The sequence below is a fragment of the Garra rufa genome, chromosome 22 (genome assembly GCF_049309525.1).
Source record: "Garra rufa chromosome 22, GarRuf1.0, whole genome shotgun sequence".
NCBI lineage: Eukaryota > Metazoa > Chordata > Actinopteri > Cypriniformes > Cyprinidae > Garra > Garra rufa.
Genome location: NC_133382.1, coordinates 7,804,820 through 7,820,240, shown reverse-complemented (window position 1 = coordinate 7,820,240; position 15,421 = coordinate 7,804,820). Strand labels below are relative to the sequence as shown.

The following is a 15,421-nucleotide window of genomic DNA, read 5'->3' as shown; positions in this document are numbered from 1 at the left end:
GACAAGATACATTTTCAATGTTTTATTAAAAATGACCTAAGATTTTCAAAAAATAAAATATTACAGAAAATACATCAAAAAAGTACACATTTTAGGGAGGAACAAATTTGTCTTCCTATATATATACTGTAGTTTACTATTTCAGTTCTCAAAAAAGAACTTAACACTTTGTCAATGCCAGACCTTTTCATGTAGATCCAAAAGCACTATAATATAAAAATGCTAAAATTCTGAAACTCTTTATCTAACACAACACATCACCCTAATGTGTAATATAACAGTGCTTAATTTAAACTCTAAGTATCTGCATCCCTTAGTTACAAAAAACACATTAAAACAAGTTGTTCTTCGGCAGTGTTCCTTCGACTGATGGGATGAACTGTATAACTATAGAAAACATGCTAGTTTGAAATACTGTAAATAGTTGTGTTGTTGCTCACAGTCTTATGCAGTTCTTTTCCAGCTTATAGCTGTTTTTTGCTTTGTGAACCGAGGGCTCCAGACACGCAGTACGGGATAATACTGACCGTGGCGAGGGGAACGGTGGCACTCTTGCAGAAAGACAGCAGGTAGAAGAGGGCAGCCGTGTGTGTGGGAGGCTTGATGGAATCGAAGAGATGCAGCAGAGCCAGAGAGGCGACGATACAAGCAATCCTGACCCGAGCACTGCTGCTCTTCTTGCTTTCTGTGTACAGAGGAGAGTGAAGGCCAAGTCCCAGACCGAACAGGGTGCCCATGTTTCTCAATAGGCTGGCGAATGGAGTGGTGTCCAAATGGACCCAGGCTGGATTGACGCACCAACGCTGGGCTTTCTCAAGGGTCCACAGCAGATCCACACCCAGAGCTTTGAGGAGCAGGTACAAGCCCACCGCAAAAGAGAGCAGGAACAGCGTGATGTTGAAGTAATTCTTTAGACTGGCACTGTAGATCAATTTCTGTCGGTTGAAGGCCTCTGCAACAATCATGCCTATGAAAAACAAGAAAAAAGTCATTAGTTTTACTACCTCAAGACATTTTTGAGATGTTATATGCTCCTTAACAGTACACTACTAACAGGTCTCTTATTTTCACTAATTCTGCATTTATTTGATCTAAAATACAGTAAAGGTAGTAATATTGTGATGTAAGTGTTTTCTATTTTAAAATATTTTAGTAGTTTATTCCTGTGATGCAAAGCTGAATCTTCAGCATCATTACTCCAATCTTCAGTGTCACATGATCCTTCAGAAATCATTCTAATTTGCTAATTTGCTGGTCAGTTATACATTTTTACTTTTAATTCATTTTAACAAATTCATAATGGTTCTTAATATAATCTGTTGAAATAAACTTAATATTTGTGAAAACTGCGATACACATTTTTTTAGGATTTTTTTTTTGATGAATAGAAAATTCAATGAACAGCATTAAAAAAATAGAAATCTTAATATTAAATGTTTTTTCAGTCACTTTTTTATTTTTATTTTATATATATCAAAGACGAAAAAGGGTTTAAGCATAAAACAATAAGTGTAATACTGCTTTAAATTGTTATTGCTTTTCCAAAAAATATTAAAAAGATTTCTGTTTAACTTAATTGCATTTTTGTTTTGTTTTTTTTTTTAGACTAAAAATAAATATCATACATTTTTCCCTCATTTAAAGACAATAACTACTAAAATGTCATTTAGATGTCATAAAACATGAATTACTTTCAGCCCAAATACTAATTAGTTGTAACTAATCATAGGTTTTACCCATTTGTCAGTAAGAATTTGTTACTAATTTAAAACACAATAAAATGTAATATATATATATATATATAAAGGAGTGAAGCAGATTTATTAAAATACTGTTCTTAGAAATAATAATGAATTATTTTATTTAATCTTATTTATTTTATTTTACCCCAAACTTCTGAATGCTTAGTATATCCCTCTTCCCAAAAAAATGTATTAAGCATAATAAGAAATGTTTCTTACGCAGCAAATCAGCATATTAGAATGATTTCTGAAGGATCATGTGACACTGAAGACCAATGATGCTGAAAATTCAGCTTTGCATCACAAAAATGAATAATATTTTAAATATATTCAAATAGAAAACAGTTATTTTAAATGATAGTTTTGTGAGCCGCTTACCTGAAATAACTCCTGCGAAAACTTGATGTGGAAAATGTGCAGCGATGAAGACTCGAGAGAGACAAACACAGACCTGGACGGTCCAGAAAAGTGTCCAAAGCGAGCCACGCAAGTATCTAAATAGAAAAACAGACAGTATATCATAAACACATTGCAGAAACCAACTATTCATTTTGAAACAAAACCAGTGATAATGGCTTACAGGCTCTTAGAAGAGGATTTCTTCTCTTTGCTTAGCATTATGGCCAGGATTGAGGTGACCAATGTGTAGTAAACACCAGCAGCGCCCATAGCATGACCAGAAGGGCTTCCTGCATCAAAAAAGCAGCAGAAGTGATAAAGTGCTCTTTTAATGTTTAATAAAACAGATTTTAAGAAAACAATGGTACTTCTAGAGGAGAAAGAAAGACAAACCTGGGCCAGTCTCACAGGTCATGGGATACTGCTCAATATGTGGCGCTGAGCTGTTGGTGTAGTAGGACGTCTCATGGACCCACCAATATGGACGTTCTCCAAACAGGATCCTTAAGTAGGTAAATAGAACAATGTTAAAATCTCAATTCATGCTTTAATTTGCAAATAAACTGTATAATTCTACTTTTGCTTACCATTTGAAGACCAGATTGAGCCAGTCTCCTATCACAGCCACCCAGATGAGCTTGATCCCAACCGATTCTTTTAGATGGAACCAGATTGGAAAGAAGATGAAGAAGGTGTTCCTCAGATCTGCCGCAAAGGACACGAAAAGAAACCATCCTTGGGCATCTTTGTAGTTGGTTTGAAGGTACTGGGTGCTACTCACTCCAAACCCATGCACTGTGTCCATCACAGCGTTCATGTTTAGGCTTTTTCTGAGGTACTGTGTGTTGTAGAGCTAGTCAAGAGTGATAGACCTCCAGCGCCTGCCTGTGGTTTATATACTAGCAGGCCCACCACCACAACGCATGGACAAAACGATCTTTGAACCTTGCACATGTGTAATAAAACACAGAGTGGAACAGAAAAAAAAAACGTCAGAGTTAAGAGCGTGTTTGTCCTGTCAGAAGAGATAACGCACAAACAAGTTCAGGAGAAAAAGGACGTAGAAAAGACGTAGAAGTGAATCATTGAAAGCCCATCTGACCTCAGAAACATATCCAGTCTCAGTAAACAGCTGCAATTTCTACAATAAATAAATATACACTAATATATCAAAAAATAGATACCTATTAATAGTATAAATTTGACCAAAACCAAATGCTTTATTATTTACAATGATATTAATTTTGTTACATGAAGAAAATTAATCCTGTATTATGTATCTTAAATTTAATATTTGTTCAACATTATATTTTAAATGTATCAAATTAGCATAATAAAATCTGTATTACAAGTATAAATACTTTACACTTTAAATAGTGTCTTAATTTAAAACAAGATGTTTGTTTGTTTGTTTGTTTGTTGATTGATATATTTTCATCAATTTATTAGTCTAGTTGAGTGTTTTTCTTCTTTTTTTTTTTTTTTTTTTTGCAAAAACAAACACGTGAATAATTTATAGACCTGGAATAATCTATAAACTAGGGCAAAAATTTACCCAAACAAAAAAGGCATATTCTTAATGGTTCTGAAAGGGATAGTTCAACCAAAAATGAAAAAAATTACCTCATGATTAACTCACCCTCAAGCCATCCTAGGTGTGTATGACTTACTTCTTTTAGATAAATGCAATCAGAGTTATATTAAAAAATGTCTTGGTGCTTCCAAGTTTTATAATGGCAGTGAATGGCTGTTGAGATTTTAAAGCCAAATAAAGTGCATCTATCCATCATAAAAAGTACTCCAAATGGCTCCACGTGTTCATAAAGGCCTTTTGCGTTTGTGTAAGAAAAATAAAACTTTAAAACTTTATAAATACACTTAAGTAAACTTAAAAAGTGCACTTTGTAATGATATCAAATTAAAAGTTTTACTTTAAAATATTTTGTATAATATCATTGAAAGCCCATCTGACCTCAGAAACACATCCAGTCTCAGTAACCATCTGCAATTTCTACAATAAATAAATATACCCTAATATATATAAAAATAGATACCTATTAATAGTATAGATTTGACCAAAACCAAATGCTTTATTATTTACAATGATATTAATTTTGTTATACATAAAGAAAATTAATCCTGTATTATGTATCTTAAATTTAATATTTTTTCAACATTATATTTTAAATGTATCAAATCAGCATAATAAAATCTGTATTACAAGTATAAATACTTTACACTTTAAATAGTGTCTTAATTTTAAACAAGATTTTTGTTTGTTTGTTTGTTTGTTTGTTGATTGATTTATTTTCATCAATTTATTAGTCTAGTTGAGTGTTTTTCTTCTTCTTTTTTTTTTTTGCAAAAACAAACACGTGAATAATTTATAGACCTGGAATAATCTATAAACTAGGGCAAAAATTTACCCAAACAAAAAAGGCATATTCTTAATGGTTCTTAAAGGGATAGTTCACCCAAAAACAATTAACTCGCCCTCAAGCCATCCTAGGTGTGTATGACTTACTTCTTTCAGATAAATGCAATCAGAGTTATATTAAAAAAAGTCCTGGTGCTGCCAAGTTTTATAATGGCAGTGAATGGCTGTTGAGATTTTAAAGCCAAATAAGGTGCATCTATCCATCATAAAAAGTACTCCAAATGGCTCCACATGTTCATAAAGGCCTTTTGCGTTTGTGTAAGAAAAATAAAACTTTATAAATACACTTAAGTAGACTTAAAAAATGCACTTTGTAATGATATCAAATTAAAAGTTTTACTTTAAAATATTTTGTCGTGCTGACTAACATACTAAAGCACATGTTTGTTTATTGATTTATTTTCATCAATATTTTAGTCTAGTTGATTTTTTTTGCAAAAACAAACACATTATGATTAATCTATAGACCTACGTCATTTTTTACTTTTGCAAAAAAAAAAAAAAAACTAGGGCAAACATTAAAAAGGGGGAATCCTGTTCAAAAGAACCTGTTGCCCTCAGACAGGCTTTCTTTTGACTGCTTACACAGGCATTTGCTAATTTGCATTGCATTGGTTTGCTTATGTGTGTTACATAAGTGAATCAATCATTACATTGATCAGTGACACTTTAATTACAAGCTGAACTGCAATCAGTGCAAGCTTTTTGTGAGTTGTTAGTCAGTTCTGATACTTGTAGTGTTTCTTTATCCTTCCAATTGGTTACAGACTGTCTTTGCATAAAACATAAGAAAGTTATTGTGGTGTTAGATTTTTTGGGTGTCAAGACAAGAGTGGGGCCATAGGACCTCGGTATACTTCTCCAAATCCAAACCCTTGTGAAAAAGAAGTGTGCTTAATTATATTGAATGTGCACTTAAAGATAAAAATTAATAAATATATAAATAATGCAGGTAATATAACATTAATGAAATAAAAGGCCACTTAATGGTACTTAAAGGGATAGTTCACACAAAAATAAAAATTATCACATGATTTACTGACCCTCAAGACAACCTAGGTGTATATGACTTTCTTCTTTCAGATAAATGCAATCAGAGTTAAATTAAAAAAAAAATGTTCTGGCGCTTCCAAGTTTTATAATGGCAGTGAATGGCTGTTGAGATTTTAAAGCCCAATAAAGTCCATCCATCTATCATAAAAAGTACTTTTAAAGTACACACAACTCCATGGGTTACTAAAGGCCTTCAGAGGTGAATCAGTGAGTTTGTGTAAGAAAAATAACCATATTTAAAACTTTATTAAACTAAACTGTAATCTCTAGCACACTTAAGTAGACTTTAAAAAAGTGCACTTTGTAATGATATTAAGTTATAAGTTTTATTTTAAAATCTTTTGTTGTGCTTTAAGTTGATTATATTTGTTCTGTTGACTAACATAATAAAGCACAAGTACTTTAAGTACTTGATTTTATTCTTCAATTTTACAACCGCACTGTGCTATTTGAGATTACATTTAAAGTAATATAACAGAAATAATTATGAAATTACATATAAAGATGCACTTAAGTCCATTTTACTGTTGAGGTCAAAAGTTTACGTAGACAGAATTAAGAACACTTTCCTGTATGACAAATGTATTGATCAATTTGTGTTCTGACTTGTTTTGTTGTACTTCATGATATTGTGTACTACAAATAGATGTCTTAAGTTAATTTGGGCTACACTTATGCATAAGTACTTATTATGATAATAATATACTTGCATACAAATTGAATGCAATGTTTTTGGAAACATATTTGCATGTTATTTACATAGGAGTGTTTTTTCCTGCAACTAAAGTTGAGGTCAAAAGTTTACATACACCTTGCAGAATCTGCTAAATGTTAATTAGTTGACCAAAATAAGAGGGATCATACAAAATGCATGTTATTTTTCATTTAATACTGACTTGAATAAGAAATTTCACATAAAAGACATTTACATATAGTCCACAAGAGAAAATAATAGTTGAATTTATAAAAATGACCTTGTTTAAAAGTTTACATACGCTTGATTCTTAATATTGTGTTGTGACATGTTCGTCCTAAACAGTTAAACTGTCCGCTGTACTTCAGAAAAATTATTTGGTTTTCCAGCATTTCTGTGTATTTGAACCCTTTCCAACAATGACTGTATGATTTCGAGATCTGTCTTTTCACACTGAGGACAACTGAAGGACTTTTTCAATTTGGAGATCAGGTTAAATTTAACCTATTTTTTTTTCTGGGAAACATTTAAGTATCTTCTGTAGCTTCTAAGGGCAGTATTAAATTAAAAAATATGGTATTTAGGCAAAATAATTTGAATGTACACATCTTCATTCTTTTCAAAAGTTTTCACCCCTGGCTGTTAATGCATAATTTTTCTTCTGAAGCATCAGTGAGCATTTGAACCTTCTGTAATAGTTGCATATGAGTCCCTCAGTTGTCCTCAGTGTGAAAAGACGGATCTCAAAATCATACAGTCATTATTGGCAAGGGTTCAAATACACAAAAATGGAAATGGAAAAACCAAAGAATTTGTGGGACCTGAAGTATTTTATCTGAAGAACAGCGGGCAGTTTAACTGTTCAGGACAACTATCACTAAAAAAACACAGCTATAAATAATTTAGGTAACAACACAGTATTAAGAAGCAAGTGTATTGGTCATTTTACTATTATTTTCTCTTGCAGACTATATGTAAAATATTTTATGTGAAATATCTCATTCAGGTCAGTACTAAATTAAAAATAAAATGCATTTTGTATGATCCCTCTTATTTTGGTGAAATAATTAACATTTAGCAGATTCTGCAAGGTGTATGCAAACTTTTGACCTCAACTGCAGATGCAGGAAAAACCACTGTGTAAATAACAAGCAGATATGTTTCCGAAAACAGTGCATTCGATTTGTATGCAAGTATACTATGCATAAGTGAAGCCCAATAAACTTACAACATCTGTTTGTAGTACACAATATCATGAAGTACACCAAAACACGTCAGAACACAAATAGATCAAAATATTTGTCATACAAGACAAATGCTTCTTTCTTTTTCACATGTGCAGATTGACAAATGATCACAAGCCAGACAAAACCTTTAAAACTAGATCATTTGCATTAAATGCATCATTCCAAGATGACATCACACTTCATGAAACTAATCAATGTGTCTGCTCAGCATATGTCCCATCAGCGTCATCACAGGTCAAAGGTCATGAAATCCAGGGCCTCTGAGTTCTCCAGTCAACATGCAAACAAAACCAATCCATCCAACCTTGAATAAAGTCCAACTAGAACACAAAACTAGGGTCTAACTGTTGGTTGAAGCCTGGCAGGCTGCCTTCATATCTGTAGTTTGATCCCCATCCCTGAGTCCTGTGTCTGTCCTCTGCTATTCCAGGGTGTCTGTCCCGATCTCAGGCTGCAGAGATGGACCTGCTCCACAGCTGGGGAGTGAATCTAGCCGTCCATTTGCAAACGGAGCACCGGGACTGGGATAATGTGTTTCAGTGGGTCTCTTCGGTGGCGGATCTCCACACCACCTTCTTTGTGTTTTTTCCTATATGGTTTCATCTGCGCAGAGATGTGGCCGTTAAACTCATCTGGGTGGCTGTGGTTGGAGACTGGCTAAACCTCGTCCTGAAGTGGTGAGATGCTTATTGGTTTGTGCATTGTAATCTCTGAGCTAGAAATAAACAAGATAAGATTATGCTGGTTAAAAAAATGACTTGGAACCAATTTGCACTCTGTAAACCTCACTAATAATATTAAGTAATGGCAAGTAACACATAAAAAGGAAGCGTGAAATATTGAAGTAGAAAGAGTGAAATAGTACTTTTAGTAACACTTTAGTATAGGGATCAATTCTCACTATGAACTAGTTGCTTATTAGCATGCCTATTATTAACATGTTGGCTATTTATTTATTTATATTTATAAAGCACATATTCTGCATGATCATATTCCACAGCCCTGCCTAATACCTAAACTCAACAACTACCTTACTAACTAATAATAAGCTGCAAATTAAAAGTTTGTTGAGGCAAATTTGAGAATTTTGACCCTAAATATATGACTGTATTTTCTTGTATATATATATATATATATATATATATATGAAATAAATATAAAAAAATATATATATTTTTTTTTTCTTCTGAAATTTATAAGATTTCAGATAATTTCCCAATTAATTATATATATATATATATATATATATATATATATATATATATATATATATAATTTTTCATAGTGTAATAAATTCGTAAATTATCTGAAATCTTATAAATAAAATATATTGCAGCACAAATAAAACACAAAATGTAATATTTATGTAATTAAATATTTATTAAATAATTAACTTAAATATTTGTTTAATATTAATAAAAATAACATTTTAATTGATAATTTTGTTTATAATATTTCTCATAATTCACCAAATTATTACACTGTAAAAAAAAATATTTGATGTTTGAATGAAATATTGCAGCACAAGGAAAACAACACAATTAAAAAAAAAAAATTAAACATTAAAATAAAAATAAAAAAAATATTTACTTATTAATATTAATGTTAATAATATTAATGTAAATACTTATAAATATTAATGTTTAAATTAATTCATATTTATTATTTATATATATTTTTTTTTTAGGTTAAGCAAAACAAACATTATTGTAGTATGTTTTCAAGAAACGTCTTTCTACTTCAAGAAAATCATTCTTTGAAAAATTATTTTTTCTATATAATAAATAGGTGAATATTCAGAAGTATTATAAATTAAATATTGCAGCACAAGGAAAATGTTTTATGTTTATAAATTAAATATTACAATAAAAATAAAAAAAATGTTTACTTATTAATGTTTTAAATTAATAGAAATAACTTATTCATTATTTAATTTAGAATATTTTCAATAATGCACCAATTTATTACACTGTAAAAAAAACAAATTAGGTTATGCAAAATACTATAAATTAAATACTCCAAGACAGAGAAAACATAGAACACAATTTAATGATTTATAATGAATTAAATAATATATACTTATATAAATAAATAATCATTTGAATAATCATTTTTAAATTAATAGAAATAACTTGGTAATTTAATAAAAAAAAATTCTGATAATTTATTACGCCATATAAATAATTTCTTAATTGGTTAAGAAAAAGAATGACAAACATTCTTTGAAATATAATTGTAATAAATATTAAACAAATTATTTCTATTAATATTAAACATGCATTGTTTAAATTATTATTAGTAGCAAATAAATATTATGTCATTTAAATTAATAATTAAATTCTGTTGGATTCTATCTTCTTTGTGCTAAAATTAAGAATCTGAAATGATTTTTAATGATGCATTGCCTTATTATTTTATGATATATTCATAGGGTGCTATTCGGCGAGAGGCCATACTGGTGGGTGCATGAGACTAAATTTTATGGCCCTATAAAACATCCTGAACTGCAGCAATTCTCCATCACTTGTGAAACTGGACCAGGTATATTACAGTATTTATTGCACAACTATCTGAAATACTTGATTTTGATTGGTCATTCTCATAGAATACAATTATTTCAACTCAAATTTTATTTAATGAATATAGCTCTATTTATTAATTGTGGTAAGTAGCCATTTAATAATCAGAATAATATACATTAAACTAGTCACTTTGACTATGCTGTGTATTCCAGCTCTATCTTTAAATAAAATCTGCCACTCTGCGATCCAGTAGTTATGCAATTCAAGCAAAATTGCTATCCTAATCTTTCATGTGGAAACGGATCTGCCTGATTATCTAGCGTTTCAGTTCAAGGGCCGCCTTTGAATGAAGTCATATACGTATTACTAGTAATATTACACATGCTGGCGAGTATCCATTCATTCTTGACCTAAATTAGTACCCTAGATCAATTAAAACGGCTCTGTCCAGAGCTGATACAGTATCTTATCATGTTTAAGCCGGATTCAGCTGGTGTCCCAACCAGACAAGTGTCCAAAACTCATCTAAAACCAGCCTGAGATATCAAGCTTCTGAACAGATGTATCTCTAGACTCTAATCAAACAATATTTGCTTTCCCACACAATTTCTGATTTAACACTTTCTAATCTGTAATAAGAATTCATGTTTGTTTAAACCTTGCCCGGTTTTCACCACAATGCGTGTTTGGTTTTCGTCCATCAGGGAGTCCGTCGGGTCACGCCATGGGTTCTGCGGGTGTTGGGTATGTGATGGTTACAGCAGTGCTTTCTATTGCCGCTGAAAGAAAACTACCTCCTTTACATTATAGGTGAGTCTGAGACATATGTGCCTGATCAAAACAGCTGTTTTATGGGTTTATTTGTTTTAAAATACAGTAATGTCTGCTTTTAGATTGTTACAGCTGGTGCTGTGGATGGCTCTGGGTTTGGTGGAGTTACTGGTGTGCATGTCTAGAGTCTATCTGGCAGCACATTTCCCACACCAAGTTATCAGTGGAGTTATTTCAGGTAGGTATCTTCTTTTTTTCATATGCGGGTCAGTGATACATGAGAGTGAAATTGATTAAAAATCTCATTCTTAGAAATGTATTTATGTTGGTTTAAAAAAACTTGTAGGCCATTTTCAAGAAAAGTTTCTTAAGCCTTTCTAATGTATAAATGTCATGTGGTATAACCAACAAGGGAGACTAATACAAGATATGTAAAAGATATGTCTTTTTTTATTCCAAATATCATGAATTATTATATTTTTGGGAGTTGTACCACATGACATTTTACAACCAGAATCAGTGTTGTTATTATTTTATTTTATTTTTATGTTTCTTTCCTCTATTTTCCACTTTATTTAAATTGTAATGATTTTGAATGTGGGTCATTGACTTGTAAGGATTTTCGGCAGGCCAATTTTAAAATACAAAAAATAACATCTATTGTAATTGTTCAAACATTAAGAATGTTGTTTACGCATAAATTCATGTGAAATTTTTAAATAAAGTGATTTTAGTGTTTTTTTATCTAGATGAATTGCTCATAGCCATAAAAAATGTCATGTGGTGCGACCATGGTTTATATAAAAATTAATTTCCTTAACATACGTAACATTTTTTTAGATGTTCTCAGTCATTGAAGTGTTTAGAAACAAAGTATTTGCATTTTTTGTTTTTGTAAATAGTGATCTCATATTTTTGTTTGATAATTTACTTCTTAAATCTAGTTAGCAGACGTATTTTTCCTATAAATTGCATAAAATTGCTAAAAATGTTTTTAAAATACCATCCACCTAACCATACTGTAGCAGTGATTTATATTTCAGCCACAGATTTTAGATATTTTATTTTTAATTTAATACAGTTATTGCTATTATTGGTCGCACCACGTAAGCGGTCGCTCCAAATGACACAAATACATAAGTCTATATAGGTTTTTATTCATTTTTATTAATAAACTAAAATTATTAGTTTTTAAACAGTTTAGTAAACTTTATTTTACTTTAGAAACTAACGTGTGTATATATTTTAGTTCAGAAATTGAATTAGAAATAAAGAAATCGTACTTTTTCATGTAAAACATAGTGCAAAAATCTTTATTATTAAGGAATAAACTAGTTTCATTAAAATAATTTTCTTAGAAATAATACTATAGTATTTTTTGCTTTTTTTTCCATTTTATGGCCCCCAAACTGTCAAAAATACTTTCAGTTCAGAAATTAAAAACATGCTTCTCTGAAAAAGATTTGGTCTATGATTTACTTTGAAACCATTTTTAATTAGAGATTGTTAGCAGATTTCACAAATAATTACGAAGAAACAGCAAGTAACATTAAACATGAAATTTTGATCGGAAATTTTTAGACGGAAATAGTACTTTTCAAGTAAAACATATCAGAATAATCTTTCATTTACTATTCTCTTTTACAATGAATAAGAGGTATATTCAAGCATTTCTTACAGTATGTATTTCTGAATTAACTGATCCTAGAAAAAAATGATCATCACTATATTCACTTGATAATGCATCAGTGTTTCATGTTGGATCCAGACGCTTTCATATCTGTTGGTCTTTTATTCCCAGGTATAATCGTAGCAGAAACATTCTCCCGAGTGCAGTGGATCTACAGCGCTAGTTTAAAGAAGTACATCGTTGTGACTCTGTTCCTGCTCTTCTTCGCGGTGGGTTTCTATGTGCTTCTGAAAGCCGTGGGTGTGGATCTGCTGTGGACATTGGCAAAGGCCCAGAAATGGTGCGTCAATCCAGACTGGGTCCTTATGGACAGCACACCCTTCGCCAGCCTGCTGAGGAACATAGGCACACTTTTTGGCCTGGGACTCGGTCTTTATCTGTCAGGCTACAATGAAACAACAAGCAGGAAACACAGCTGCGTCTTTTTCAGGATGGGATGTATTGGTGTGTCATTGGTGCTGCTGCAGCTCCTGGATAAGATGACGTTTTCCTCAAGTAACCAGTTTTTTTTCTACTTTCTGTCATTCTGCAAGAGTGCCGTGGCTTTGGTGCTTCCCACTGCAGTTGTTCCTGGAGCAATATGTTGGGTTTCATCAAAAAATAAGCATGATAAGGACATGTAGTGCAATGTTTGGGCAAAAAACTAAAGTTTGACTGATGCAGGTTTGCATTACAACTGCTAATGCTGATTTTCAAGTTAAATGCAGTGGTTCAGCAAACATTTTTGCAGTGCACTCTTTATAAAATACCTCAGATGGCATGGACAGGATGGTTGGCTACAAAACAATCATCTAAAGTTTTGAACTGTCCTAGGATTTTAGTTTGTTGCATAAAAGCTTTTTAATTATTTGCATTATTCAAACCATATGTCCATTTAAAAAAGACAGAAGAAGTATTAAAAGATCTTTTAGAAATGTATAAAATGGTATCTTTATGAAGAAAGCGGTGTCTTTAAACTAGTGGTGGGCATAGATGAATTTTTTTAATCTAGATTAATCTCACTGTAATCTTGGAATTAATCTAGATGAATCTAGATTAAAATGGCTAATTTGAATTCTGCCGAAGGCATTCAGAATATGTGTGCTACCCAAATAATGACTAAAAGTAAGTCTTTGAGAACGGGTTTCTCAAGCCAGGTGGCACATTAGACCAGGGGCTCATCTCCTGTTTCCAAAATGCATCACAAACTGCTTGACAAATGCATTTACAACACAAGTAACTATACAAACTTTTGTACGCGCTACGTGCACGTTGCAGTTAAATACACAGACGCGCACGGGCATGGATATCTGCGTGCATAGTCTTCGGTTAAACTGCGTTGCTTTTAGAAGCGTCAAATCAGTTGTTGCATATAGTTTAATGTCTTTATTTCGGGATTATCAAAATTTGAGATTTTACAGGGGCACAGCGGCGGCTTCATAGCTGCATCCATGTTAGCATGTCTCGTTTGATGTGGTAATTTCACAGTAGGCATACACACAGGTTCGAAGACTCGTTCTCGCCCCCTACAGTGCAATTCGGCTAGGTATACATCCGGGCTAAAATATCGAGGTGAAAGTCTTCATAGCTTGCGTAGTATAGCTCCCAAACCAACTTTGAGAATAGATTAACGGCGATATTTTTTTTATCGCCCGATAAGAGTCTCACGTTAACGCAGCACGTTAACGCCGATAACGGCCCACCACTACTTTAAACATTTTTTTTACTTTTTAATGACTGTAAAATTTAATTTGTTTTTTACTAATTCATAAAAATGGCAAACGTTTCTTAAAAGTTTCTTTTGACTGTAAAAATGACGTGCGGTATATCAAATAAAAAATAACATTTTATATCTTGAATACATGATGTGAATATACACATTTAGTTTTTTTTCTGAAGAATGTTTTGAAATACATTTTATAAAGCAAGGAAAAAATTATGGATTTTTTTTTTTTGAAAAAATAAGAAAATATTTTTATTTTTATTTTTAACTTTTTATTAATACATAAAAAAAAATAATAATAATAATTATTCATACATTTTTGGGAGTTGCACCACATGACATTTTACAGCCTGAACTAACCTTGATTTTTTATTAATGGTATTTGACACGCAGTCATTTGGCAGACAAAGTTTTTCGAATATTAATAATGCATGTAGCAGTTTCTTAGAAATAACAATTTTTAATGAGACTTTTCCTCCCATACACAGTATGTCTTCTAGAAACTTTTAAATATAATGTCGATCTGCATTATGAGATACATTTTCTCTATGATGACTCTGATAAATTTATGTGGCTGTAAACGTCTCTTTAACAAATCTTTTCAAGATTAACAACAACAAGCTTGTTGTTGGCAAGTCTTCAGATTATGGCGCCTCTCAGCATCTTGTTATCTGTAAATGGTTTTAAAGGCGGCTGGTTCATTCACTAACTAACTTTCATTCACATCTTCTGTTCAAAGGTCCCTTAGTCATGCTCTGTGCATACGGCTGTCTTCTGTACATTGTTCATATGACGGCTATAATAGGGATCATTCAGCTTGAAAACATATAGCTTATATAAGACTTAAAGGACCAGTCAGCAATATAATATTTGAAGCTACACATCAATATTCTACCAAAAGCTAAATTTAGACAAACAAACAGCAGCTTTTTTACATAAGATTAGACCCATTTCTTCCAAATGAATATTTTTAAAAAACCGAAACACTACACATATAAATTGTGCAATATAAAAATACATTTTTTGGATATATATCTAATATATGTTATGTTTCAAATGATATTGTATTATTCTTTAAACAGTTGAAGTCAAAAGTTTACATACACCTTGCAGAATCTGCAAAGTGTTAATTATTTTAGCAAAATCATACAAAAAATGCATGTT

General features: G+C 31.5%; 2 protein-coding genes across 2 annotated transcripts; one reads left to right on the top strand and one right to left on the bottom strand.

Annotated features, from left to right (window-relative positions):
• Positions 1-9: 9 nt before the first annotated feature.
• On the bottom strand, positions 10-2,989 carry g6pc1a.2 (glucose-6-phosphatase catalytic subunit 1a, tandem duplicate 2). The gene is made up of 5 exons (XM_073828890.1): positions 2,729-2,989; positions 2,535-2,644; positions 2,323-2,431; positions 2,121-2,236; positions 10-967 (listed from the first exon to the last, which is right to left on the bottom strand). The coding sequence occupies exons 1-5, from the start codon at positions 2,956-2,958 to the stop codon at positions 465-467; spliced, it is 1,068 nt and encodes a 355-aa protein (XP_073684991.1). The 5' UTR covers positions 2,959-2,989; the 3' UTR covers positions 10-464.
• g6pc1a.1 (glucose-6-phosphatase catalytic subunit 1a, tandem duplicate 1) lies at positions 2,766-14,384 on the top strand. The gene is made up of 6 exons (XM_073828891.1): positions 2,766-2,904; positions 8,003-8,249; positions 10,004-10,113; positions 10,799-10,904; positions 10,988-11,103; positions 12,667-14,384. Exons 2-6 carry the CDS (start codon positions 8,032-8,034, stop codon positions 13,176-13,178), a joined length of 1,062 nt encoding a protein of 353 aa, XP_073684992.1. The 5' UTR covers positions 2,766-2,904; positions 8,003-8,031; the 3' UTR covers positions 13,179-14,384.
• Positions 14,385-15,421: the final 1,037 nt, after the last annotated feature.

Coding starts and splice junctions, on each gene's coding strand:
- g6pc1a.2 (XM_073828890.1), bottom strand. CDS start 2,958: ATGAACGCTGTGATGGACACAGTGCATGGGTTTGGAGTGAGTAGCACC. Junction 2,645..2,728: donor CTCAATCTGGTCTTCAAATG/GTAAGCAAAAGT, acceptor TACCTACTTAAG/GATCCTGTTTGGAGAACGTC. Junction 2,237..2,322: donor AAATCCTCTTCTAAGAGCCT/GTAAGCCATTAT, acceptor TTTTCTATTTAG/ATACTTGCGTGGCTCGCTTT.
- g6pc1a.1 (XM_073828891.1), top strand. CDS start 8,032: ATGGACCTGCTCCACAGCTGGGGAGTGAATCTAGCCGTCCATTTGCAA. Junction 10,114..10,798: donor CACTTGTGAAACTGGACCAG/GTATATTACAGT, acceptor TTCGTCCATCAG/GGAGTCCGTCGGGTCACGCC. Junction 11,104..12,666: donor TATCAGTGGAGTTATTTCAG/GTAGGTATCTTC, acceptor TTTTATTCCCAG/GTATAATCGTAGCAGAAACA.